Below are 27,200 nucleotides of genomic sequence, written 5' to 3'. Positions count from 1 at the left end.
TGTAGTCCAAAGACACATTCTAATGCCACTATTCCATCATATACACTGCTCTTAATTATTGCATATTTTCTTCTTTAAGAAGCCTGTCAAGAGTCTGTTGATTTCCACTACACTTTAGCTGCCTTTTGGGTGGCATCTTTCCTCTCTATTGATATACTCCACACCTATGGACAGTAAGCAGGTAAGAATGAACATTCCCTTTGTTACACACAAAGCAGGAGAAAATTACTCAATAACAGGATAACCAAAAATGGAAACCATGGATAAAATGTATGATGTGGAAAAACATATATACTTGATCATATATGTTACTGCAGGAAGTTTTATAAATAAAATATGATGTAATGAAACATGATTTGGGGCATCTGACATTAGTTTGCATAATTGGTGAATGGCAAAAAATACAAAAGAGTTCTAGGACATTTTAAACTGTAAAATTACAGTTTGAGGCTGAGGCATAGCCTACATTTTCTTTTTATGACATACGCCCGTTACTTTGACAACATTGCCTGTTTTAGTGTGTGATTACAATGCATCTTAGAGATGGCTCTGCTGTAACGCAATGTAAATAAAGATAATTCATTCATTCGTTAGGCCCATAAATGTCTGTGTGGCGTATATGGAAAATGCAGCGCTTTCAGTGGACTTTTTAGTGCTTACTGCGCAATCGTCAAGTTGCTGCCACCGGTGTTTTCCGAAGTAGCCCATCTAATGAGGGTGTCCCCTGTCTGTGCAATCAATGCAATTCTTGATGTGTTTTTTGTCTTCAATTATTTTGCTAATATTTGTCAAACACTGAAGATGACTCTCCGCTCTCTACTCGGCGGGACACATCCTCTCAGCTGAGCGCACGCACACACACACATTCATACATAGATAGATAGAGCATGTGGGGGCCGGACTGATACAGACAGATAGGCCCGTTTCTCTATCATCATGCTCGCACTGTTGTACACGCATAGCGAATCACAACTTGTTAATCAAAACTGTTTTATTAGAATCGAAAATTAAATCTAATAAAGTAGCCGACTGGACTTAAATGAGTAGTCGGCTGTTTGGCCGGCAGCCGGCTCTGGGTTGACCAGAACATCCTCAGTGACTGACTGACCAAGTATGTGGCAATCCTGTAACGGCTGAGAAAACAGCATAGATACACATGCATGCCCACACTAATGTCCTCTCTCACACACATAAACACACACCAGCCCAAAGAGGAAGGACCAGCTGCAGGCCACAAATAAATACACAGAGGATGACCCACAGTGACTCACTGCTGACATGTACACATAAATGCACATGACCTCTTGCACAAACAACAAACTTAAAAACATTCATTCAGGCTAAAAGTGCAGCCCCCAATAAGTATTATAATAACCAGTTAAAGTATAACGTTAAAATAATTTTAAGTTATTTCCTGGAAAAGTCAATCAGCTGGTATTGTCCTTTGCTAAACATGACTGCATGGATGTCATTCATCTGCAGAGAGGAAAAGATGTAGAAAATCTGGTTCTCAAGGGGTGGAATATTAGTCTACATGAAAGAAACCTATGACTTTTTCTTTTCTTAAGATGTATTAATACATTAAAATGCCCTTGAAAAGTGAACTTGACCAGCACTGGTTCAGACATCTGTCTATTAATAGCAGCAGAGAAACAGGCAGAGAGCTGCAGCACACTCCTTCCTTATTCAGACCCAGATTAGAAGCCTATACAAATGTCTGTGAGGGAAGAATGGGTTCAAACTCACAGCTTTATCTTCCTCTCTTTCCCCATGACTCCATCCATCCTGCTGATCAAGCCCCACCCTCACACACACACACACACACACACAATTGCTTGTTATGCATCAACTGTGAAGCCATGACGTGTGCTAGTGTGTGTGTGTGTGTGTGTGTGTGTGTGTGTGTGTGTGTGTGTGTGTGTGTAGTAGCCTAACGAGTTCCCACTGTTGTGAATGCTAATAGCAACCAGCACCGGAAAAGGGTGTTGGCCTATATGTATAATTACATATGAATATTCAACAGCCTAATTAAACAGGCTGGCGCTATGTCTCAAAGAGAGCACAAACAGTTGGGTGGAGAGTTCAAGCACACACAAAAGGCACATGCACATGATGCATACACATGCACGCCTGCACACAAAAGATGAGCATCTGATTCAAGGCTACTCTGCGGATATTACATGGTAAAACAAAACATTTACATTGCATCTATTTATTTTGTTTTGTTCATTGTCTTTGAAGTGGAAGACAGGAGTCCCATTGAGGTCTGTTAATTGTCAAGCACAGACTTTTCTTCACTGATACTGCCCTACAATTCACAACTCTCTTTGTACGTTATTCAGAGGACTTTAAATATGCGCCAGAAGAGGAACAGGAAACAGCGGTGTCTCTTCAGCACTGAGATGTAAGCGATAGGGTGCCATTCCAGCACGTCTCCTGTGTAGCTCTGGCATTTGAAATACTTGACGACAGAGAAAGCTTGATTATGAAGTTTAGAACAAACAGTATTTAACACAAAGTTGGTGTATTTGGTGAATTGCGTAGGAGTCTAATTTTAGAAGACACCTTTTCCCTGCTCTAAGAGGTTCTTATTCCACCAGACAGGCTGATGAGGTGGCTGCGAGATCAGACGGTGAACCTGTGAGCATTCAGCTGGGTAAAGCTGCTACGGCCCTCTTTGAACATCACCCTGTTACCATGGAGATGGGCAACCGGTTCCACTGTCTGAGCACTGGACACAGATGAGAGGGAGAGAGGTGAAGATAGAGCGAGGGTTGAAGAAAAATAGTCTCTAAGACATGAAGTAAGAGTGTAACAGTGAAAAGGTAAAGGATAAAGAGAAAGAAAGAGAGAAGGAAGGAAGAAAAACAGTTGAAGAAGTCAAGTGTGGGAATAACAAGCAGTGTAGCAGATTCAGATCCAAATGCACATGCTTCATATAGAATTGGCATGGTGAGACATGTCGATTTTGAGCTCACTAGCCATGCCCTCTCTTTCTTCACTCTCACTTTCCCTTCTCTCAGTCTCCTCATCCCTTCTTTTCCTCAATCTTTGAAACTGATGTAAGGAGAAGACATGGTACTGTTAATTTTTAAATATTCAAAATAATATTATTTCACTTCAAAATAAGAAATATTAGAATTATTAAGAGTTCATACTTATTATACCTGTGTCATCCAGCTGTAACACTAGCTGTGATCAGCAGCTATGGGCTCTGTATTTACAGGTCCAGGGGTGCATCATGGTGCAGGGGCCCTCCTCTTTTTGACCACAGGGCGATGCACAAAGATGGTGGGAATAGCATCTGCTCTCAGCCTAGTCTTGTCCTTTTTGGTCTTGACAAACTGGTCTACCTCAAAATGTGCCTGCAGAGTGACTTGAGTTTACTTCTCACCTACAACAATGCAGTTTTGTCTACCCACATACATATCCCACAGTGGTCGAATACACAGTATTAATGGACCCTTTTTACTCAATGGACATGTAAACACTCATTACATATCTAAAAGACAACCAAGAACATGAGACAACTTTATACAAATTCATATCAGAGCAGTAATTGATTCCACTTGTCATACTTTGTTAAACATCAGCATCAAAAGCTGTTGATGTTCACAACTAATGAAGTTCCATAACTTAATTTGGGGAACAAAGACCACACCTCATCTTCCAAGGCAATTTCTCATCCAAGCCTATACAGTATAGGTGTGTCTAACCCTTTTCTCCTGTCTTTTTCTGCCTCACTTTCAGCACAAGAACCACAGGGGTATTCAATAGAGCGTGAAGACTCCCTGCAATGAGACAGCACCTTCACCATGCACCCTGAGTCTCAACTCCCTGGGTTTTGCAAGCCTTTCTCTGTTCCTTATATTTAACAAACTAAACATTAAGCTTCCCAATGGTGTGGTCTTTGGTTGTGAAAAAGCGTTTGAATATGATTACCTCACATATTTCTTGTTGTTGTAATCTTTAGTGATTGTAAGATTGCTCCTGCAGACTTGAGCCAACCATTTTTTTCTCCTCTCCTCTGTCAGTGGGGGTGAAACCGTACATTTGTACTCCTTTCTCCAAGCAATTGGAGCATCCCCATGCAGTACAGCAAACCATGGTGGAGACAATATGCAAGGACAACACAGAAGAAAGGGCACAGACAAACTGTTTGACATGCTATTCAAGTTTATTAGAGATTTATTTAGTTCTGTCTCTCTGTCTTTACACGTTCAATTTGCCCACCAAGAACTTCCTGGAACTGGAAGTCTATGTGAATCGTGTGACAATCAAGCATTTTGAACTTACGTTGATGCGACTCTCTTTACATGGCACTGGTACAACCCATGTACACAAATAAACTGGCTGATGCAACATTGAAAGCACCAATAAAGTGACAGTGCTCTCCACCACCACCATGAAAACACCAAATGAGGGGACATTTTTTAGGAAGAATGGTGTTTGATCCCTCCAGTGAATCTATGCCAAGGGAAGGAGCACTGAAGCTGTTCTGGCGCCTCATGGTGGCGCAATACCTTACTTAATTTGACATCCATCTGAATACTAACAAAGTACACACACACACACACACACACACACACACACACACACACACACACACACATCCTTGTACTTCTATCCTCACGGGGGTAGAAGTACATAGTATAATGCATTCCCTAGCCCCTTACCCTAACCTTAACCATCCCAACTAAATGCCTAACCCTAACCATAACCTAATTCTAACCTAACCCTTAAAACCAAGTCTTAACCTTCAAACAGCCCTTTGAAGTTGTGAGGACTGGCCAAAGTGTCCTCACTCTGTAGGTAAAACATGGGTTTCAGTCCTCACTATGTAGCAAGTACACACATACACACACACACACACACACACACACGTAACAAGTAATGTAATTAAGGAGAGAGCAGTAAAGGATAAAGGGCCAGAACAGGAGATCCATTGTGTTTAATTCACAGTCAATACTGATGTTTGTTCTTCTGATCAATGGCTGTCTCCCTGCCACACATACACATACACCCACACATGTATACACACACTATAGAATACACATTGACTACCACAAAAACACACCACAAAAGTAGGCAAGGCGATATTTACACTTGTCAAAAAAAAAGACAAATGAAAGAAAGGAGGAGTATTTTGTTTGAGATGAGGGAAAATGACTAAATGGTAGATAAGAAGGAAAAGACAAGAGAGGGGGAAGATTACAGAGCAGAGATGGGAGATTAACACATTTGAGAAGAACAATTTTTTGGCCCTTCTCCGAAAGTCAGCACAAAGTACAAGTCACAGATCGGCCAAATCCATTCACGGCTTTGCACTCCTTCCATGACTGTAACACTGTAATAAGGTCTCACAGTTAATGTCAACAACTCTGAACCACAGAGAGTCATTATGGTGTGCTGACAACAGCACACACACACACACACACACAGTGCATGAAAAACAATTTGCTACAGGCTGGTAGAGGGCAAACACAGCACTGGGATGGCATCACTTCCAGTGTGGACTGAGAGCACATGCTTAATCATCCCCATGGCTGTCTCTCTCTCTCCCTCTGCTGAAAGTCAATCGAAACTCAGTTGTTTGATTATCCACAGGTTTGGCTGTGTGCTTCTGTGACTGTGTTTACAATGACTAGAGGGCAATCTGCCGTGGCAGTGGTTTGATAATACTTGATAGTTATCATATGCATCTGCAGCCCTGGTTGTTTACGGGAATGTGACCTAGCAATTCCCTGTTTGTCTTTTGCAGCTTTTCAAGCAACTCAATGTCACTAAAATAGTTATGGGACGAGCCGTGGTGTCCTGCTGCAAAGGGCACAAATGCTTTCATCAACACACCGCCAGTAGCCTGGGGAGGTGAGAGACGATGAGGGTGCAGTGATGAGGATGTTGAACTAGCAGGGACAGAACAAGCCCCAGGGGACCAGGTGATGTTCGGTGCCTCCCACTGACACTTTTCCTTACTGCTCTCTTACAGGACAGCCCCAGTGGAATTAGAAAAAGAGGACCAAATCCTTCATAACTGAGTCTGTATTGTCAAAAAAATGCAGAAACGAATTCTGTTTGTATTAATTAATAATTAGTGGCAGCCATTAAGTGTATTATAAATACATGGTTGGAATCTGACTGTACAAAACAAATCCCTCATACAAAACATGGCTTTTAAAAGTATGGAAACTGTAAGAGCATCCTTTGTATCAAGGCTCAAAAAACCCAAATTTATATAGAGTTTGAGTGTTCTGATGACCCATGATGCAATGAATTTATTTAATCCATCCTATAATTTCTTCAACAAACCTACATGCATTTTCTTATTAGATAGATAGAATTAAGCAATAACAATTATGTTTTGTTCTCTCTTAAAACTAATATTTTACAGTATGCCATAATAGACACATTTTTAAATGTTTCTATAATGTACTCTAATTACAATTCATTAACCCACATTACAATTCATTAGTCCAAACCTATAAAAAAAAATTGACAATATATTTATTACTTTTCACTTTTACAAGTAGAAGATGGATACATTATGAAATCCACATGATAAAAGCTCAGATTCATACACACAACACCAGAGGTTACAATGATAATGTGCAATAAGAACAATCAAGAAAATCCCTGCAGCATGATGGCAGAGACACCAGGCTCTACGTAGTTCAGAATTTTATTGAAATGGTCTGTTTTTGAATGTGATATACCTGTAAGGTACTCTAATGGCACTAAACAGCTCTCTCTGCCAGCCTTGAAAGGTGGGGTATGCGATTCTGGAGAAATACAATACCATGACAAATACCATGATATAGATCGAACAAAAACAATGTAGCTAATGTTAGCTAGGTTGTGGGTTAGCAAACTGTTGCTACAGTTGCTGCTGTGAAGCTAACATACAGAGAGGACGAGATGTTTCCCAGAGCCAACAAACCAGCTCCAGACAGCAATACTCACAACTCTCCTGCTACTATAGCTAACATCACAACAACAGCATATCTTGGCAAACTAGAAAGTAAGCTGAATGTCCGTGGGCAAGTCATTTAACGTTCCAAACCACTTTGTTTGTTTAGCATTTACAGAGCCAGGGCTGTGTACAAACACCAGAGTTTTTTTCAGCACACACACAGAACAGACAGCTAGCGTACAGTGAGGAGATATTGGCTGAATTTGACAAAAAGACGTGTATTGGATTAGAATCACATACCCCACCTTTAACAGTTGGTACTTTTTCATTAATCCACTGCAATAAAATGTTTTTCCTCACAGCATAAGAATACAGTACAATCTCTTATTGTTTTTTGATGTTACATATCTGCTTGGGAAGCCCAGGATGAGGGACACTGGGTCCATCTCCAGTTCCAAACCCAATATTGTTTTCTATTTCAGATAGAACATTGGAGCTTTGCATTGGAGTACCGTTGCAGCTTACAGCAAGACCAAAGACAATGAGTTAGAGTACCAATTTCTGTCTTGCATTTACGGCACATGGGTGAAAGAGTAGGGTTGAAATGATGTCTACGGTTGGGGGATATGTGCATTCTGTGTATAATCTTAAACTGTATTCAAACCTATAATTTTATACATGCAATCCAAAGGCCAACACAAACATTATCGAGTTAACTATACAGATTACTTAAATTAAATTTGTTACCTTCTGATGTAACTTAACATTTTTCTTGGTTCCTTTAAAATAACATAATTTCATTTGATGTGGTTCTAAATAATAAATCTAACCAGACCCATACATAATATACTTGCCTGTTTTTGATTCAACCCAGTACAGAAATCACACACTAAAATTAACTTCAGGATACAAATCCCCAGTCCTTCTTCCATGTGATTCAGTATTTTTCCCATACACATGATGTTCAAACTAACCTGTTTCTATTTTTTCATCTCTTTTTTATCTGTCACTCAATGTAATTAGTTAATTTTAAGAAGTTATAACTATATGAAAGCAGCTGAAAACACGACAAAATTGACATGTTAAAATGGGAAAATCTATTGCACTGTATAAGATACTGAGCTCAAAACAAATAAAATGTAAGTTTAAAAAAATGCAGGCATTTAATATCAAAACACACTGCTGAGAGTATTTTCAGTTTTAGTCTACACACAGCTGCATTATTCCATCTCAGCTGGATGTTGGTCCTCTGAATTGTTCAAAATGTGAGGCATTTTGTTTTGAGCTGGTCAGGTATGGCAGAAGAACACAGGATATTATCTCTGACATGGAAACCAAAATGCAGTGATAGACAAAAGAAGACAAAGGATGAGACAGGTGGACATGGGGAAATGTGGCCTGAGGTAAAGAGACGGGGTCATCTACCCAGCAGGGACAGGGTTAGTGAACATTTGCAGACAGGCCCTGGAGGAGGTTATGTTCTCAAAAAACAAATACAGCTTCAGTCTCTCTCACACACAAAAATCATATGTTGTGAGAGGACTAGCCTCAAGGCTTGGCTCTGTTTCATCTGAACTCAGTAGCTCATATCCCACTAGAGCCTACTCTCTGGTTCTTTCCCATCTTCTGTCTTCCATCCTGACACTAAAGATTTTGCACCTTGCAGCCCTTCACTTCCTCTATCTGATTTTACTCCTGTTTTATCTCTCCACCCCTCCAAGAACAGAGGAAAGACCAGACTAGATCAGTCTCCATCCGTCTGGGATCCAGCCTTCCAGTCTGAAAGTGAGACTGTGCCTCTGTCTGCCCATGTGTGCATGTGTGCACGTACATGTTGATGCTTCTAGGCATATGAACATCCACCAGCACCACTACACAGAGCTAAATCTGAATAGGGAGTGTGTAGTCAGTCAATCAATTAATTAATCAGCAGCTAATTGTAATTAATCCCACAGGCTGAGCACCAGCTGCAGAACAGCGGGCTCTAAACAGACCTAATGCTGAGTTTTAAAGCAGCCCGTCTACGCTCTTTAACAGCACTACCATCAGGGGATAGATATATTAAACTCATGGACAGTTCTAGAGCACTGTAAATTAGTTATTGCAAATGAGTCATAAATGCTCCCCAATCAGCAATAATCATAATATTTACCAATAATTACATCCCTTGGCAACTGCTTCGATCGACCTTATAGGTTGCTGCTCTTACTACTGTGGCACGAGTTACTGTTTAACAAGAGTTTAGATAAAGTGCAAAGACAGACCACTCAGTTACTGTATGGACTGACCTACCTAAAAGTGAATGGAAACTCAAAGGAAAATCTCTGTATACTAACAAAAGTTGATATGCAAGAACTGTGCAAAAAATGCTTTCCGCCCTATCTCAACTAGCTGAGATACTAGTGTATACAATGTTTCTGCAACTGATAACAGTCAATTTTTACCATTTTGACTGCTGTCTTGAACAAAGCACTGATCAAGCAGCCAAAAAACAAAACCACAAACTCTAGACACAATACCAAAAAGCTGGGAGACAGAGAGAAAGGTGGAAAAAGATTTGCTAAACTATCACACAAGGCTTTGCCAGCAGCAATCATTTAAGACAACTGTGCCTTTGGCCATGAATGGACCTGCAACATGGAGATGAGAAGACACAGACATGGTTTTAATGACTAAACAAGCTTGTGTGTTTCAAGCTTACCTTGGAATACTGTCTACGAAGACTGAAGCGCTGCACCATCCTGACTGACTGACGTACCCACAGCTGGAACCCCTGTCCTACTCCTCTCCACTGATATCCCTCCAATGTCCACACTGCCTCACATAGTACACTCTACATTCACACACACACACACACACACACACATATTGAAGGAACACAGGGCACCCTCCTCTTCAAACATCCATTTGCACACACATTTCTAGTCCACACTGCTTTTGTCTACTATGCAAACACAAGTGAGGAGAGAGAGAGAGAGGAAAAGAGGGAGATGAAAAAAAGGGAGGGAGCGCAAGCAGATATAAAGACAGCTCAGCTGTGTTGCCCTCTACTCATATTCACATTGTTCCCCTGAGCTCTGTCACAGACACAGTCACTAACACAAGACGCTCACACCACATGGCTGTCAATGTACAAATGATTTCCAGTAGCTATACACACACACACACACACACACACACACACACACACACACACACACAAGTTTTTGGAAAGCAGATAAAATTGAGGTCTTACAGTCACGCATATACACACCCCTCCACACTCTCTTCTAAACACAGCACTGAACACATTCACACAACAAGCACAACACACACCCAGGGCTCAGCTCTCAGTCATCTAAGACGAGGCAAGGTTGCCTCCTGCATCCTGTCAGTGAGCAGAAGGGTGGGGTGAGAAGGAGGAGGTGGTGGTAGAGGAAGAGAAGGGGGAGATGGGAGAGGAGGAGGGACCAGCCGACTGTCTGTACTAACTCTCTCCAGGGACAGAAGGAGGGGGACATGGAGGGAATAAGAGAAAAAAGAGGAAGAAAAGGCAAAGGGAAGCGCAAGAGGGAAATTGTTGAAGAAATGAAAAGAAAATTAAGAAGATTCATCATTCCTGACACACTCAAATTTAGACAAGCTATGCAACCCTCGATCTCCACTAACAGCAGGATGTCACACACCTCCAAGGTCGACCACGCTGTTACTATGGCAACCCAAGCAGGGCGTAGTTCTAGGCTTGCTGCAAGTTTCGGGGTAACCACAGCGACCACTTGGATGACCTGAATGACACTGCTGTGTTGCTGTGCTGAGACGGGGCTGTGATATTAGCTAGAGATGGGTGAGACAGGTTATCATCAAGGTGGATGGTCGTCTAACACAGCAGCAGGTCTAATGAAGCACAGATGTCTAGGTCTCAGCCCTGCTCCGTCATCCCAGGTGAGGTCATTCACACAGGACCGAAGGATACTTGATTTTGGAGTATATTAAATTTAGCTCACAGATTAAAGCTTTCAATTAATGTGGATATCAACACCCACTGGTCTAGACTCACTGCCCACCACTGGATTGATAGCAAGCTATCACTCTATCCGTGACACACTATATTGTGTCCTTGGCACAGCTTATTTCATTAACCCAAGGATCAGACAAGTCTACAACAAATATGAGCTCATAATGCAAACACAACCTCCACATGAACCAAGCCCAGTGCTGCTCACAGCAGGTTAGCTGTGATCTGATAGTGACCTCTGGTGGCAGAAAGTCTGAGGTGGTGGTTAAAAATCAGAGCTTGAAGTAAAGATTAGATTGTAAAGGGCTGTAAGGTTTTAACAAACCAATACCGACACACACAGAAAATCTATGCTACTTATTTTCCATTACAGAATTTGCAGAACATGGAACTCCATATACTACTCTTAATGATCTCTGGATTAAACACACTGTGGTCTTACAAAAAAAGGCAGAGCTTTTCACAAACCAGTTATATGGCAATCAAATGTATTTCAGATAGACTACAAAAGTAATACATACATAGATGATTATCAAAGCAGAATACAAAGGAAGGATTTTGAAAGCACACTAATGTATATTGCAGCATTTACTGTAAGCCTAGCACAAAACCATTCAAAGAGTTATTCGCTTTTGAAGGATAGTCACACTTTTTCAAGTCTGTCTTAAAACCATAGTCAAGTGGCCATATATTCATTAAAACATTGATTCCTCCTGTTCATTCTGGCCATTAAAAGATCCCTTCCTAATGTGCTTCAAATGGAAGGTGATGGGGGACAAAATCCACAGTCTTTGTTCCGTGCAAAATTATATTTCAAAGTTTATCTTAAGTTATTATGAGGCTTCAGCAGTCTGTGTAATTTTAGTACAAAATTCCCTCTTTTTGTTTCCCCGGACAGTGTTCCTGTGCTGAGCTGCAGTGGAGGGATGTTAACACAAACAGGGAATTTGGTACCAAAAAGAACTCTGGAGGATATTCACTCAATTTGACTTAGTCAGACTGCTGAAGATAAACTTTGTAATGTATTTTTGCACAGAACGAGGACTGTGGATTTTGTTCCCCCTTCACTTACATTGAAAGAATGTTAGGAAGGGATCTCTTATTAGCCGGTATGAACAGGAGGGACGATTACAGCAAGCAAAACCTGTTTCAATGTTCATATGGGCATCTGACTATTGTTTTAAGACAGACTTGAAGAATTGGGAACCTCCCTTTTAACATTGGCTGCATTGTTACGTATAAGTGTCTATCTATGTGTGTGTGCATGCGTTTTGTGTATTTCATTTGTTAGCAAGCTGGACCGAGGATAACTGGCCTCAGTTTGGATTCATGTTGTTTTGGTCATAAAAAATATTTTTGCACTCGATCACTTGGTAAAATCAGATGGCAAGAATGACAGCAGTAAACCCTCTCTCTGCATTACAGCCAATACACCAGGGACTGTTACATCAGCAGCAAGGTGAACCTCAGCTTTTGACTGACAGTTCACAGACAAACAAGACCTGACACCAGTAAAAGGGTAAAAGAGACACATCGATCATCCTGTGTAGTGATAATATGATTCACGGCTGCTGTCACTTACCCTGTCCGTCTCCTCCGTGGACTGGTACCCTGATGACAGCACCACATCGCCAGCAGCGTATCCAGGGGTTGGGCTGCTGGGTGTGGTGTCAGTGGTGGAAGAGGAGCGTGGACGGCTGGTATGCTGTTGTGGATCGTGGGTGTTGCGGCGGTGCGGGGCCTGGGGGCTGCCTCTCAGGAGAGGATCGCGGTCTCCGCTCCCAGATCCCGACCCGGATCCCTTACTCCGCCGGCTCTGCAGGCTGGTCCCACGCCTCATCGTGCCCGCAGCAGCTGAGCCCTGGCCAGCTGCAGAGGGAACCACAGGAGCAGAGAGGTGGTCAGATTTAGGATTGCAGGGCCCATAGGCATCCTCAGGGGGGTTGCCACCTGCTGATACTACAGATGAAGACGAGGAGGAAGACGAGGAGGGGATGGTGGAGCGAGAAAGGGAGAGGCGTTTACGCTGCTGGAACAGCTGTTTCAGTCCCTGTCCAAGAACCCCCATGCTCTCCCTGGCGTTTTGGCTCATTTTACTGAAGGAGGGGTGCTCTGACTGGGATGAGGCCCTCTTCAACCCTAGGCCTTGGGACCCCACTGCCTCTCTTCTAGCTCCAGGACCTGAACTGGGGCCCACCCCCTCTGGCTCCCTTTGACTGTCATCCCACTGCTGCATATGGCCCTGCTGACCTCTCATGAATAGCAGTGAGAAACTGTCCTATTAAACAGTCTGCTAACACTTCCCTCTCTATCTGTCAGACATGCAGAGGGTCAGACCAGGGCAATGACTGAAGGAAGGAAGACCAGTAGAGTAGTAGAGTAGAGAACAGTGGAAGCGGAGATGGGACTTTCTGATGGAGGGTTGGATCGGCTTAGTGGCGGTCAGAGGGATGAATCCAAAGAGGGAGCATGCATCTTTGATTCAGGAACAAGTAGCCATGCTGGTCTAGCACTGAGAGAGAGGAGATGAATTATGAGATTCTGGGATGTTTCCTAGATCCACTGACATACAAACACTAACTTTCATTTTAACTTTAATTAGACTGGAGTTTTACAGTCTGCGGGGTGGACAGAATGAATATGCATTGAAGTACCAAAATGAATAAGCAACTTTGTGATTGTAATTTAAAAATGATAAATACTGTATCATCAGTTGACTATGGTATCAGCCAGGCTGCCTTAGTGACAGCTATGCCAGGCCTCTGAATCATTCTACATTCAAACAGGCCGATGTTTCATGAGCAAATACAAGTATTAAAAGCTATGTCCAAGCTATGTCCAGGTTAGCTAGCATGATACAAAGATCACAAAATGAAGCATAAATTAATTAAAAAATAAGCCGGTGCATGCAGGCTAAGAAAATAAACAACATCCTGGGGGGGGGGGGGTGGAGTCAGAAAGGCTGGTAGAATAAAGGAAAGGATGCAGAGAAGAATAGAGGGGGGAGAGAGGGAAAGAGATAATGACTCACATCAGAAGAAGAAAAACTCACCTAGCATCAGCCCGACTGTCAGCCTAGTGTGACTCACTCTTGTGGCTTACCTGAGAGGGAGGTGGATAGATGGAGGGAGACCAAAGACATAAAAACAGAGAATCATTTTTAAGACTCGAAACTTCAATCTTCAATGTACTCACTGACCTCAAGATACTCAATAAGGCATATCATTCTGTTTGCAATCAATAATCATTTACACTGTGAGTTGTGAACATGCTGGGCATATTGAACAGAAAATGTGCGATACTGTGTGACACAACTTTGTGTGTGCGTTTGTGTGCATGCTTCTTCAGGAGTTCATTTAGTATCCCCAAAGGCATCCCTTCCGTATCCATTGGCGGTATCAAGAGACAAGGGTTACTGCACTAGAAACACAGAACACAATGCATGATCGCCACTTGCAGCTTTGCACACTGCCTGGCTGAATCTAAGTCAGTGACAAAACCAACAGAGTGGACACCTGATAACATACAAGCTGTCTTCCTCAAGAAGGAACATTATTGGTGGAACAGTGATCACCTCAGAGATAGACCCACAGACTGACAGGCAGTCAGCCTGAGCCTCCCTGCAGCATCAATAGCTGCTCCCAATGAGGGCAGGAACATTCAGAGCCCTGGGGAGGGACAGTTACACACTCAAACTATACTTCTTCAGCTGTACTGTCAGGTCAGGAAGAATAACACAAAGTTGAACAGAGGGGCACACACTTCTTATAACTGCAGGAATGTAATCTATGCAAATGAAGCTGTGACAGGTTTGATTCACATCGCTAAAATTACAATCAGCTGTTCAGTTTTGCACTTGGTCCAGAGACAGGTAGCATATCACAATGGCCAAACTGTCACTACCAAGAAAAGGTGCATTCATGCACATAAACACATTCACACAGCAGCTTTTACTTTCTCTACAAACTGATCTTAAATCAGGTCTTGTCTAATCTTTTTCTGTTCAATAGGCAGATTCAGACCAGCAGATACTGATGAGCTTAATTCAGAGGCTGTGTGTTAATATGGTGGTGCCAATCAGTTAAGTGGGACTGTTGCCTACCAGAGAGAGGGAGCAGGTGTTGAACAGGTTCACTTAAGTCACCTGCTAGCTGGCTGCTGCCTGTAGCTATTAAGATATTGTTCTGTCAACGGTTAGGCAGTGCCTTTCATAGTAATAATAACACAGCTTCAACTTGGTATTTTTACTGATTACAGCTGGGCAATGAGCCCATGTATTTATTTTTGTAAATATTGAACTAAATATATCTCACAAAATTATACAAAAATAATAGTTTAATATTACCGTGGGGTACAATGCAATACACTCTTATTTAACAAGACTGACCTTCCATTTCTTCATAAACTGGATCTAATTTTAGTTGTCAGTTGTCTTCCTTTCTTTCTTTCTCGAACTTTCAATGAACTTCCTGTATGACCATAGAAGGTGAACAGCCATGCATACACGTGTAACATATTCAAGTATACATGCATAATTGATGCTGCATGCATGCACCTGCACACTGAGACAGTAAGTGGCATTTTCTGGCAGTCACAGTGAAGTGTAATTGATTATGATGGAGCACTGTGTTTCTGTTGTTTCTGAGCTGGTGAGTGGAGGGGCAAACTTTAGTTAATCCTGTCCTGAAGCTGAAGCTGAACCTGAATCCCTGTCCCGACCCTGGTGCCCATCCCTCCTTCTGTGTCTGTAAATCCCCTCCTTCATCCCCAGGCTGATCCCAACACTGGATTGGATGTTTTCTTGATTGTGTATGGTTTTATATTCAAAATAAATCCTCTTTCAGGAGCCTTTAGAGGACAAAGCTTTATTGTCAGACGTGGTGTGTATGCTTGTGTATGTGTGAGGTCCTGCATCTTTATTTAATTCAAGCAATGCTTGTCATTCCACCTTGATGAGTTGATGACGCAAAAGAACAAACACCAGATGGATCTTTCAATAACGACTGTCCTGTTCTGACCCAAACTACTTCATTCCACCACATCATACTACTCTGACCGTGCACCAAAATACTACTGCAAAAGACTGCACAGTTGAACATGCGCCAGTTAGTATTCTTCTGCATCTTAAACAGGATATGCTTCAGACAATTTTATCAACTGTACTTTGGTGATCCTCTCAGGAAAATTCTCTCTTCACTCAACCACAGAAACATGCAAGTGGATGGGTGTATTTGGGTGTATTTAAGCCCTGTCCACCACAGAAACAGATCAGTGATTATCAGTGATTAACAGGTGTCAGTGACAGCCGGGGTCAGCAGCCTCAGTGAGTCAGCATGTTTCTCAGAAATTTGACAATACTGTCAAAGGTGAATTACAAACAACCACATGGACAATGGCCTCTCTGGAACCATGTCACCCTCACTCATACCCTTGTATAAATACACACACACACACTCGTCCTTGTCCATAGCTCTGTAGCTCATTCCATTCAGCTGAGCTGCCAGTCATCCAGTCCAGCTGTCATTGTCTTTGGCCAGCAACACTAGAGAGATGGTGAAAGCGCAGCAGAGCTCTGGCACTGGCAGACTGGGAAAAAAACAGCTCACACTGGCAATTTGTCATTTTGTGGACAGTGACAAGCATGTGTGAATTATTATGATACATCCAAGATTCAGTTTAATGAAACCAAGAGGAATCGTGACTCTGATTTCTTTTCTTGACGCTCTGTCAAATGCTAGTGTTTAACAATGAATCACAACAACACAGCTCTCTGTAAATGTTCACGCTTTCTGGATAGAAAACAGCTGTGGCTTCTTTCAAGCAGTAAGGTTATATTGATGAAGATGTGTCACTGAACTGTTCTAAAATCACATCCATTATCATTATTGAACAAAAAACACAATCAAGGGGGATTATTTAAAAGGAGACTAAGCCCCAGAGTTACAATGAGGAGGGTGACAGCTCAAATTGCTAAGTGATAAAGCAGACAACCTGAAATCTAGCATAATGTGAGATAAATTATGTCAGTACTGTGTAAAGTATTATAGTCTTTTCATGCTAATTTTGCCATAGTTACAGTGGTTCAAGACCAAATATCTGCACAACAACCTGATAAGTGTGTCTTCTTGACCGTTCCATTTAATTCTACTTGACATAAAAAAAAGTTGCAAACTTGGCATGACCAACACAAGCAGCGGTCAATCTGGCCCGTGCTCTTTGACACTGAAGCAGCCATGTTGTTTTTCATTGCTGGACATACAGTCGGTTAACTCAAAATATGGCCATAGCTTAAACAAGCCAATGCAGTGTTTCCAGAAGAGTCTGAGAGCTGGCGTGGAATAGACCACTCTTTGTTCCCTCTGAGCCACACACAGGCCCATCGCTGCTCTTTGTGCTGCGCCTCTTTCACTGACAGACACACATCAATAAGAGGGGAATTAGGCCAGAGAGTTCTGCCAGCGATGTTTGTGTGTGAGTGCATGCACGAATATATGTTTGTGTTTTTATTAGACAAAGACAGAAAAGTAAAGAGAAAGAGAGATATAGCAGGGATGATATTGTGCGGAAATGTGCTTATGTGTGCATACATACTGTATATGTGCATGTGTGTGTTTGTGTGTGTTGTCTTTGACCAATGGAAACTGAACCATATCTCATTCAGCAGCTGCATAATGACAGCATAGGCAGGAAACAGGAACAATCGTTATTGTATTTATGTGTGTGTGTGTGTGTGTGTGTGTGGCGAGGGAGAATAGCACAGTTGTGTCAGGTCTGACAGTGCAGGAGATGACTTCAGCATACTGCAAAGAGTTTGATAAGAGACGCAACTCTTTGTATCAGACAGGGAAAGAGAAAGTGAGAGAAGAGAGACAGAGGGTTACAGAGGGAGTTATAGAGGCCAGACTGGATCAAAGACATCCGTGCAAGGCGTGTTTCGCCTGGCCGTATCGGGTTCAGCTCAGGCGCTCAGCACAGAGTGTGTCTGAATGAGGATGTGAACGGCAGGTAGTTCCCTGACAGAGGCAGGCACAACGCCCTATTGTGCAAGATGAAACCCATAGGGAGGCCCTGATGCCAAAGTTGCACTCAGCTTTCCAGGAACAAGACAAACCAGAAGACACACCATCATTTACTCCTACACAGGCAGACATGAAAAAAATAATAATACAAATCACACATCTGTGCCTTCTTAATGACACCACAGACTTATATTCAAAAGTTGAAGAATGAAAAATGTTGTCTGCTTGTACAGCTGCCAAGAAGACTATTGTCGGAGACTGATTCACACCTGGTATCTGTGTTACACTTGTTCCAAAATATTTTTAATCTTGAATATATATAACTGCTAGCTTAAATAAGGCAAAACCTTAAAGTGTGTGGAAGTACCTTACCTTACCTAATATTTCTGATTTAATTTAATCTCTTAGGCAACAGAAGACCATCTGTAACTACATCCCTCGTTAATACCACCCACTCATATTGCTGTGAAAACCAATAAAAATGTTGATCACAAAAAACAAATAGAAAATATACATATGCACACATATACTCAACACACACACACACTCACACAAAGGGAACAACAGGTGGTATATTGTGTGTGAAGCTAGAAGATAGTCTGAGTCATCTAAGACTACCTAACAGAGTCTGTGAGGTGGGAAGCTGTAAAGACAAAGTAACAAAGAGACTTATCTTATTTAAATTTCATTTCCCCAAACAAACTTTTGTGTTGATCTTCTATGGTTGTACAGGGCTATAGATATCACACATATCTCTGAGGTATAGATTACACAAAGGAGTTGGACAGTGAACAAAGTATGGCAGTGAAGTGAAACATAATTGAAAGGAGTCATCAGGCTGCGTGATAAACATTATGTTGGATGGTGCTGTACGTTTACTGGGGAGGCCTTATTTAAGGGATCACCTCTGCATCTGTGCTCAATACCACAGCAAGTGTCCTAATGAATAATTCACCATTTGCATGGAACTGACACTGGTCCATGTTGACTACAACAACACTCAGCGCAGACCTAATGTGTCTGACGTGATGGAGAGTGGTGGTATTGAGGATCTCATTCTCTTGCTGTTTACTCGTAAGACAGATGTTCTCAAAAGGTGGTTTCCAGTGGACAAGAGGAGAAATTAGTAGAGTATGTAATACATTTCAAGCCCTGCAAAGTGGCCCTTCATTTACTAACCTGAGAGGTGTGGAACAGTGGCCAGGCCTCCAACTTGGCCAGCATAGCTCATATTCCACCAGCTCTGGCAGGGCATCATCAACTGTCAACAGGCTGGAAACCACCTACACACCAGCTGAAATCTCATACCAGAGATTGTGTTAAAGGCGCACAGCCATAAGGAATGGGAAAGGGAATGCGTGTCAGGGTCAACACACACTTTGCTGTGACTGAAGAGAGAAACCTGCCAGGTTATCAGGCCATAGGCCATCTGGCTCTTTGTGGTGCCAGCAGGTGAGAAAAACTTTACGCAGTCAGATATAAATCTTCCGCATCGTCACCTATTTAAATAACTCTTTAGTCATATCTCTGAGCTCAGGTAACCAGACACCTCTACAGCCCACTAGGGGGGTTAGTGGGGATCAGCACATCCAATCTCTGGTCTTGAAGCTTTTACTATGAGCGTGATATTGGGCTCAACACGTAGACTGTGGGTCAGCAATATCAAGTCTACACTCCGAGAGAAGATTTAAGTTGAAAGAAGATATTCCTCCTGACTTCCAAACCTTAATATCCACTCTTCTAAAGTCCGCCATCAAAAGACAAGAAGATGTAAACAAACTATGAAAGGATAATCAAAATTATGCATTTTTGGGCAGAAGGCAATGTCTATATAACTTAATATTGGTCTGAATAAAAATCCACAGTCCTCGTTCCATGCAAAAATGTATTCCCAAGTTTATCTGAAGCTAATATGAGGCTTCAGCTGTCCTACAAATCAAGTGGGTATCGTCAAAACTTTTTTAGTAGAAAATTCCCTCTTTTTGTTACTGGTGCTCAATAGAGAAAGAGGGAATTTTATACTAAAAAGACTGTAATTTACTCACTTAATTTATCTAACTAAGACTACTGAAGCCTCATAACCTTCAGATAAACTTTGGAATATATTTTTGCACAAAACGATTGTTGAAATTGTGAACCTATCCCTCAACACTAAAACATGGACATCAGCCCTGCCTCACTCTTGTGACGCTGTGTGACCCCTTGCTTCTTTTCTGCCTCGGTCTTCAAACAGGAAGGGATCAGAGGGAAACAGGCAGCTCGTTGCCACTAGAAACCACAGCTTTTATAAAGGAATTTCACCTTCATTCTGGAAGTGTGGGAGTCAGTCTTACTGGAGAGAATAAACCCTCTGTCCACAGTTACAGGATAAGCAGGATGGTACAGCCAAACATTGTTCTTGTACATGTTTCTTGGTGGCATTGGCAAACACCTCTGATTGCAGCAGAGATACAGAATAATTTCAATCTGTGGCATCTAAATTAAGCTGCATTATGACACCTCTGCTGCTAACCTGTGGGCTTTCAAACAGCAAAGCCCTGCTCGAGGAGGAAGAAGATGAAAGAGAGAGAGTGCTAAAGACACAGACAGAGAGAGAGAGGAAAGGAAAGAGTGTTTCCTCTCTGAGATACAACAGTTCCTCTTTAGCCACGGCTGGCCTTTGGTTGAGAGAACAGAGCCAAATCACTGCCTGAATGATGCTGAGATTTAGATCCAAAGGGCAAAAAACAGATTATCTGAATCCTTTTGAATCCCTTACTGAACATTTTTACATCATTTGTTTGGGGGTGGTGGAAAGGACAACAAAATTAAAACTGAAATCTATAACTTTACATAAAACCAAAACTTCACAAAACTCTAGATGACGAGGTATTTAGCGTCATGACGTGGTTGTTTCACCTCAATGTTGTATATGCGCAGTAAAATTGACCACGATAACATGAACCCAATGAACATATCTCAATTGAGTATTGAGCATCTTGATTGATTGATAAATATGACATTTTAGTGTTTAAACACACTTCACCAAACAGTTGGATATAATTGCAATTTATGATAAGCTAAGAAACTTAACAGATTTCGGACTTTTACGTGATTTGTACAGAAGCCCTGAGAGGCAGGTGAGAAAAAAAAAATTCTGATGATGCATTTTCTAAGTCTGATCTAAATTGTTTTCTCTCCTGTGTTTATACATAGCCAATTAGACACATTAGACATACCTTGCTATATTTAATGTAAGTAATCAAAAGATCGCAGACACTCTACAGGAGAATTAACGTCACACACAAGTAAAACTACATGGTACAGTATCTACCATCTTCACAAAAACCTTTTTGTCTTCCTTTCTTATCAAAACATCTAAAGTCTTTAAAAGAGAAGTCTCTACCAATATGTTAAATCAATAAAACCATCATAATTTTAACTACAATGCACTTCATGTCATCTTTCTAATCCAGTGTCTGCAGCTTTGTTGTGAGAAATGTCGGCTTCCTGTGCACACGGCCAATTAATCAGCCCCTGTGACAGCTAGGCGAGCATCCAACAAGCTGTGTTAATCTTGTGATCTGACCTAAGATAAGCACATCTTCATCACACCTGATGCAGAAGTGTTACATGAAACTGAGCACAACTCACAGTAGGAGACAACTCCATCTTTAGAAACTACTGAGTTCTATTTTGTAAGCATTGTGCATGCAAACACACATACATACATACTGTATACATAAACACAGTTCACTTGTACAAAGACTCTCAATTCTAAGCTCAGCTCCTAACAGGGAAGGCACAATGTGAGTGCAGTGGGAACAGGAGAAGGAGGAGGAGGAGGAGGAGGAGGAGGAGGGCAGCGTCATTGTGGTGGTCTGACCGTCGGAGTGAGACATGAATGGCTGCGTTAACAGTGCCCTGAAGGGGCAGCCAAGCTCTCAGCCACTAAGCAGAGTATGCTGAAAAGATAGTGGGATACATCATGTCATACTAGCAGTCGTCTGCATGTGTATCTACTGTACATGCGGTGCAGTGTCAAAACCACCAGGTGACAAAGATGGTCAAAGATGGAAACAGTTATAAGAATGGATGAGTAGAGTAAGTGGATGAAAACAAACCTTCAGTCCATAGTCACGACGCTGGAGTGGATTTCCTTCATTTCAGAGGAGATGACAACCTGCTACATCAGGCCCGAAAGTCTTCAACAAAAAAGAGAAAAAGTGAGACGGAAACTGTAATCCTCTAAATGCTTCCTTGGCACAGTGTACTCTCTGCGTCTGCCTGCTGTATGCCTGTGTGTGAGAGTGCGTATGTCTCTGTCTCCCAGACACTCATAATAATAGGTTGCAGAAAAAAAATTCTCCTCTGTGAAGAATACTAGGCATCAGATGTAATGAGGCTGCGGATGTCCATCCTTACCAGGCCATGAAATGTCTTTAGCCCATCAGATTGTATTAGCCAGTTGAGACTAAAATAAACCCTGCTGAGGGTTTATTAAAACTTGTGTAGGTTGCAAGCAACTGGCAGGGCCCTGGCTAATATCATAAGCCACAGAGACACATTAATATGATGGCATCATAGCAAATAAAAATAAAGTTTCGTGAATTAACTGGAAATAAACACACACTCACAACTTTTACTCTGCTCCAGAGTCCATGACAAGCTTGCAAAGTAAAACTAGAGGATAAAATCAGAGCAAAAATCATATTTCCAGATGCCACGAGTTATATTTGTGTTTTACTGTTTATTTTCAACTATATAGGCAATGGGATAAACCTGTTGTACGCAACTACAATATTCTACAACATTTTAATTATTTCGTTATTTAAGTATGACAGTACTAACGCCCGCATATGAATGCTATGATGACACCACAGGACATGAAATATAGCGGCCGTTGCGAAAGATAAGTCTAAATATTCCCTGTTGAGTAACTACACATAATGTGCTTTACGCCTTATAGAATTAAAGTAATTACAGACGAGCCTTCCTGTATCTTTTGAAATTACGTGTGTTTATATTATTATTATATGTGTAAAGCTAAAAGTCGTTGAAGTGTTTGTTCAGTGCCAGTCAGTGCTGTCAGTGAGTAGCAGCAGTGTGTTAACGTACAGGTTGACAGTCCCGTTAGTGTCATTGTACAGAGCTGCTAATACGATACAAATTCTACCTCGACACTCTAACAGCTTTTCCTCACGGCACAGAGACACAGCAAACATCACACACACGCATAAACTGAAGGTAAAACAACCCCAAAAAACAAACTACAAATATATTTCACACTTACACGGGTGATAGCAAACTGTTGGGGCTGACACAGACGTTAAGCGAACAGCACCTCTCCTCCGAGTGCCGTTCGCGTCCGCCCCACGGCCCTCCCTCCCCTAAGGTAACGTCATGACGTACAACGTAACCTAAAGTGTTGGGGTTGGAACCTTCTTCTTCGTCATCGTCTTCTTCTTCTTTTTGTTTTACGGCGGTTGGCATCCAGCTTATAGGTGCATTACCGCCACTTTCTGCTCCGGAGTGTGGAACACAGAATAGACTTAAAATCTAAATCCCTTCAAAATAAAATAAAATTAGAAACAAAAACGCACACACACACACACCCTGAACTAAGTTTTATCCTCCATGCTATCCATGTCAGCCGCCCTAGTAACCTATTCCTGTTTTTACATCATATCCTATTAAAAAAAAAACTGTGTCCCTTAGAAAAGCTAACAGTACCCTGGCCTGTGCTCTCTCACCCATGGTCAGTAATTCTTTTAATGTGAATTCCTGCACCCCTAATTCCCTCAGATTATTCCTCACCATCTCTCTCTGTGTCCCATACCCCCTACAACTCAGAACTACATGCTCCACTGACTCCTCTTCCTGACATCCCTCACACAAGCCTGTCTGGTGTTTCCCTGCCATCTTCAGTGTTTTGTTTAGTGCACAGTGCCCTAACCTTAATCTTGTCAACACTGTTTCCTCTCTCCTGTGTCCACTACCTTCTCTAGTAACTTTGACACTTTTTTAAATTTTATATACAGTAGATGTCTCCGTTTCCCCTCTCTGTCCCACCTTTCTTGTCATAATTGATTTGTTTTTCCCCCCAGATTACACATTTAACCTTTACTTTATTGATACTAATTTGCATTTCTATTTTTCCTTTCTTTAAAGCCCTCTTTGCTAACTCATCCACCCTCTCATTTCCTCTCACCCCTATATGCGCTGGAACACACAGAAATTTTACCTGACCTCCCTGATGTGCTATTCTTGTGACTGACTGAAGGACTTCATATAGTATATCTTAAAATTTGTTTGAATGGAAATACCTTAAACTTGCCAGGGCAAAGGATGAATCTGAGCATATCGACACCTTATGTTGTCTAGTTTTTTCCACCCACTGTAGTGCAACCACCACTGCCAACATCTCCACAGTGTAAACCCCTAACATATCAATCAATCTCCTGTTGATTCCAATTCCTTTGCCACCCCAAATCTTGTCACTCCTGTCTCCGGTTTCTTAGCGCCATCTGTATAAATCTGCATAAAATCACTATACTCTTTCATTACATGGTATTTGAAAGCACTTACCAAATCAATTTTTATCTTTTTCTTTCCTTTTCACCGCTAACAAATACCAGTCTATATCAGGCCAAATAGTCATCCATGGAGCCACCACCGGATTAACTACTGAGGGGCTTATCCTCAGATCAAACACTCCAAGTTCTTCAGCCAACTAACAAGTCAAGTTTAAAGTTAAAAATAAAGCACCTGAAATGAGAGACAGCCATTATGACTTTACAATTTATGGAATTTTCAGTGAGGAACTGAAAATGATTAGCACCATTTGCAACAAAATAAAGATAACAGTGCTATTAGCAGGTACAAAACTGAAGGTATGATAGGCATTATTTTGGCATTAGTGTGGTGTGGACACTGTATTTTCCGTATGCAGTGACTATTTGAAACCTTAGAGATTTTGTATTGAAAGAAGGATAGGCATGGTATGTTGTGTTCAGCTTTTTTGGCCTTTGAAATGTTTGTGTTCCCTTGTCATCTATTTTGGGTTTCTTGGGACAAAAAAAGAAGGCCACAAAATGTGAGAGAGAGCAAAATGTGTAATCCTTTTTTTGGTCGAAGACAATGACATGACTGACCTACTTCGTATTATTTTTGAAAATAAGATTTTGAATGCGTAAACAAAGGCCCTTTTGGACACGCTACACCATGGTGGCTACTTTGTCAAAACTAAAGCAACCCATGAGATTGTGCCATGCATGGTCATAAATGATGAAAAACTACTTTGTTAGCTGAAATTAACAAACACATTACACATTGTGCTGTTTGACTAAATTCAATGAGCTTCCTTGACTCCTAGAAAACAAGATTGTCTACAGGGTTTAACTAAAAAGGTACAAGTGAAAGCATTCTCTTCAGCTAGACATTTTTATTCATCTCTACTTAAGAGAAACAAAACTGATAACCAAATTGACTGCTGTATACCCAGTAAGTAAAAATAAATAAATAGTAATGCAAACATTTCTGTACATATGTTATTGGTTTATCCCATACCACAACAAAATATCCTGTTATTTTCTTTCTATAATTTTCATATGGGACACTCAATTTTAAGCTCTATTACCAAAGCCTATTATGCAACTTGATGGATTCATAGTCTTAACATCTTCTACAAAGTAATTATAATTCCAATGCATTTGTAAAGTATATAGGCTGATTACATATGACAGAATATTGCGCTAGTGAAATAGTAGCTGTAAAGTGACCTTAATAAAGATTGACTGGGAAAGTGTGAATGGGGAGAAATGAATAAGTCATACTCTTCCATCCTGCAACAATCCCTACCAAGATGTCCTTGATCAAGACTTCTCACCTTCACTCCTAACTAATACAGTGGTGGTCCTTAGTGGTCAACAGTGGTAAGTGTGACAGGGGACATCTCTGGAAAAAAGGAGTTCAGTTGACTTTACAGGGCTTGACTGAAAAGGACTGGTGAGGTTGAAAGATTCAGGTATCCATATCGACTGTATATAAGCAGACTGAAGCTTGAAACCTGACATACAAAATGTCTATGTGTCTTATTCCAGTTCACCAGTGATTCCACATCAAACGATGTAGGTGAAAGAAAGACTTCAGTCCTTCTGTTCTCTCATCCGCTCGGAAGATGGTATGACGTGCAGGAGAAAGCATTTAATTTCTGGAAAATAAGTGCAAAGTCTCTATCTCATAGCCTCGGTAGCTATGGCAACATAATATGTCAATGCTGAGAATCATTCTTTTCATCCGTGCCTTTGTGATTTCAGGATCACTAGGTGTGTTGAACATAAACCAACAAAAAGCTGACTTTGTGTTTGATAAAGTGATTCCTGTACACACAATGGATAAAAGTCCACAGCTTACAATGCATGCATTTTCTGTCTAAGTATTTCTTGAATCTCAACGTGGCGACACTGCCACATTTATCAGCTGCATAGTCATAAGGAAAGCTATAATCAAGAACAACTACATGAGGAGAAGAACATCTTGGAGCTGAAGTTAATTCAAGAGTTTTAACAACTAAAGACACATATTGTATATAATTTGTCATGTTTGATGTTTATATTTGCAGCCATCAGAAAAAGCATGTCCTTTTGTACCATAGTCCTATTTTAATCCAAAAAAAAGAAAACATTTATGATACAAATACCAGTTTGACACAACTGCTGCAAAATCTCTGCCATTGATAATTACTCCTTAAACCCTAAACTCAAAGCTGTTGATAAAGTTCATCTGCATGTTTAATTCCTTTAAATAATGTGCTCCAACAGATCCTTCCTCTAGTAAGAGATTTTCTGAAGGACTACATCTATGAAATGAGTGCAATGCTGTATGATGGTATTTGTTGCTGTACTTGTGCTCTAATTTTTGTCCACTAGATGGCAACATAGACACAGACACGCAGGTGAGAGCAAAACTTTGCCTATTTCCGTGTTATTGTTTTAAACAAAATTTAAACTGAGATTTTGTCTTATATAAAAACCACACTGAATACTGTATTTGAACTATATAGTTGACTTGTGAATGGCCCCGGTTATGATATAACCTGTCTGTCCAGTTAATAAATTCTATGTGGCAGCTGAATAGAAGAGTCACTGGACTCCTGGTGGGGTTTAGAAGAGGCATATGGGGGAAGTGGAGGGAAGAGGAATATGATGACACATGAGCGTCTGAGTAGGGAGAACACTGTCTGTAGTACTTGAGTGTATGTGGATGGGTGTTTGTTTTATTTCCGCACCCTACTGTC

The 27,200-nt window shown here is 41.3% G+C and overlaps 1 protein-coding gene across 7 annotated transcripts in view; it reads right to left on the bottom strand.

Annotated features, from left to right (window-relative positions):
• The window catches only part of tmcc1a (transmembrane and coiled-coil domain family 1a), a 45,291-nt gene extending 21,981 nt beyond the window's left edge, over positions 1–23,310 (bottom strand). For 2 of the 7 annotated variants that reach the window (XM_044211954.1, XM_044211956.1), the window contains exons 1-4: positions 23,196–23,310; positions 22,027–22,107; positions 13,957–14,006; positions 12,487–12,773 (exon numbers count right to left, since the gene is read on the bottom strand). In XM_044211954.1, the coding sequence (XP_044067889.1) occupies positions 12,487–12,773; positions 13,957–13,963 (294 nt within the window). In that variant the 5' untranslated portion in view covers positions 13,964–14,006; positions 22,027–22,107; positions 23,196–23,310. Of the gene's footprint in view, positions 1–9,611; positions 9,879–12,486; positions 13,417–13,956; positions 14,007–22,026; positions 22,108–22,539; positions 22,556–23,195 lie in introns of those variants that run through there. The other 5 variants (XM_044211960.1, XM_044211964.1, XM_044211952.1 and 2 more) reach the window with 4 other exon arrangements.
• Between the last annotated feature and the right edge of the window lie 3,890 nt (positions 23,311–27,200).

Source organism: Siniperca chuatsi, linkage group LG10 (genome assembly GCF_020085105.1).
Source record: "Siniperca chuatsi isolate FFG_IHB_CAS linkage group LG10, ASM2008510v1, whole genome shotgun sequence".
NCBI classification, from domain to species: domain Eukaryota; kingdom Metazoa; phylum Chordata; class Actinopteri; order Centrarchiformes; family Sinipercidae; genus Siniperca; species Siniperca chuatsi.
This window is presented reverse-complemented; position numbering and strand designations above follow the sequence as displayed.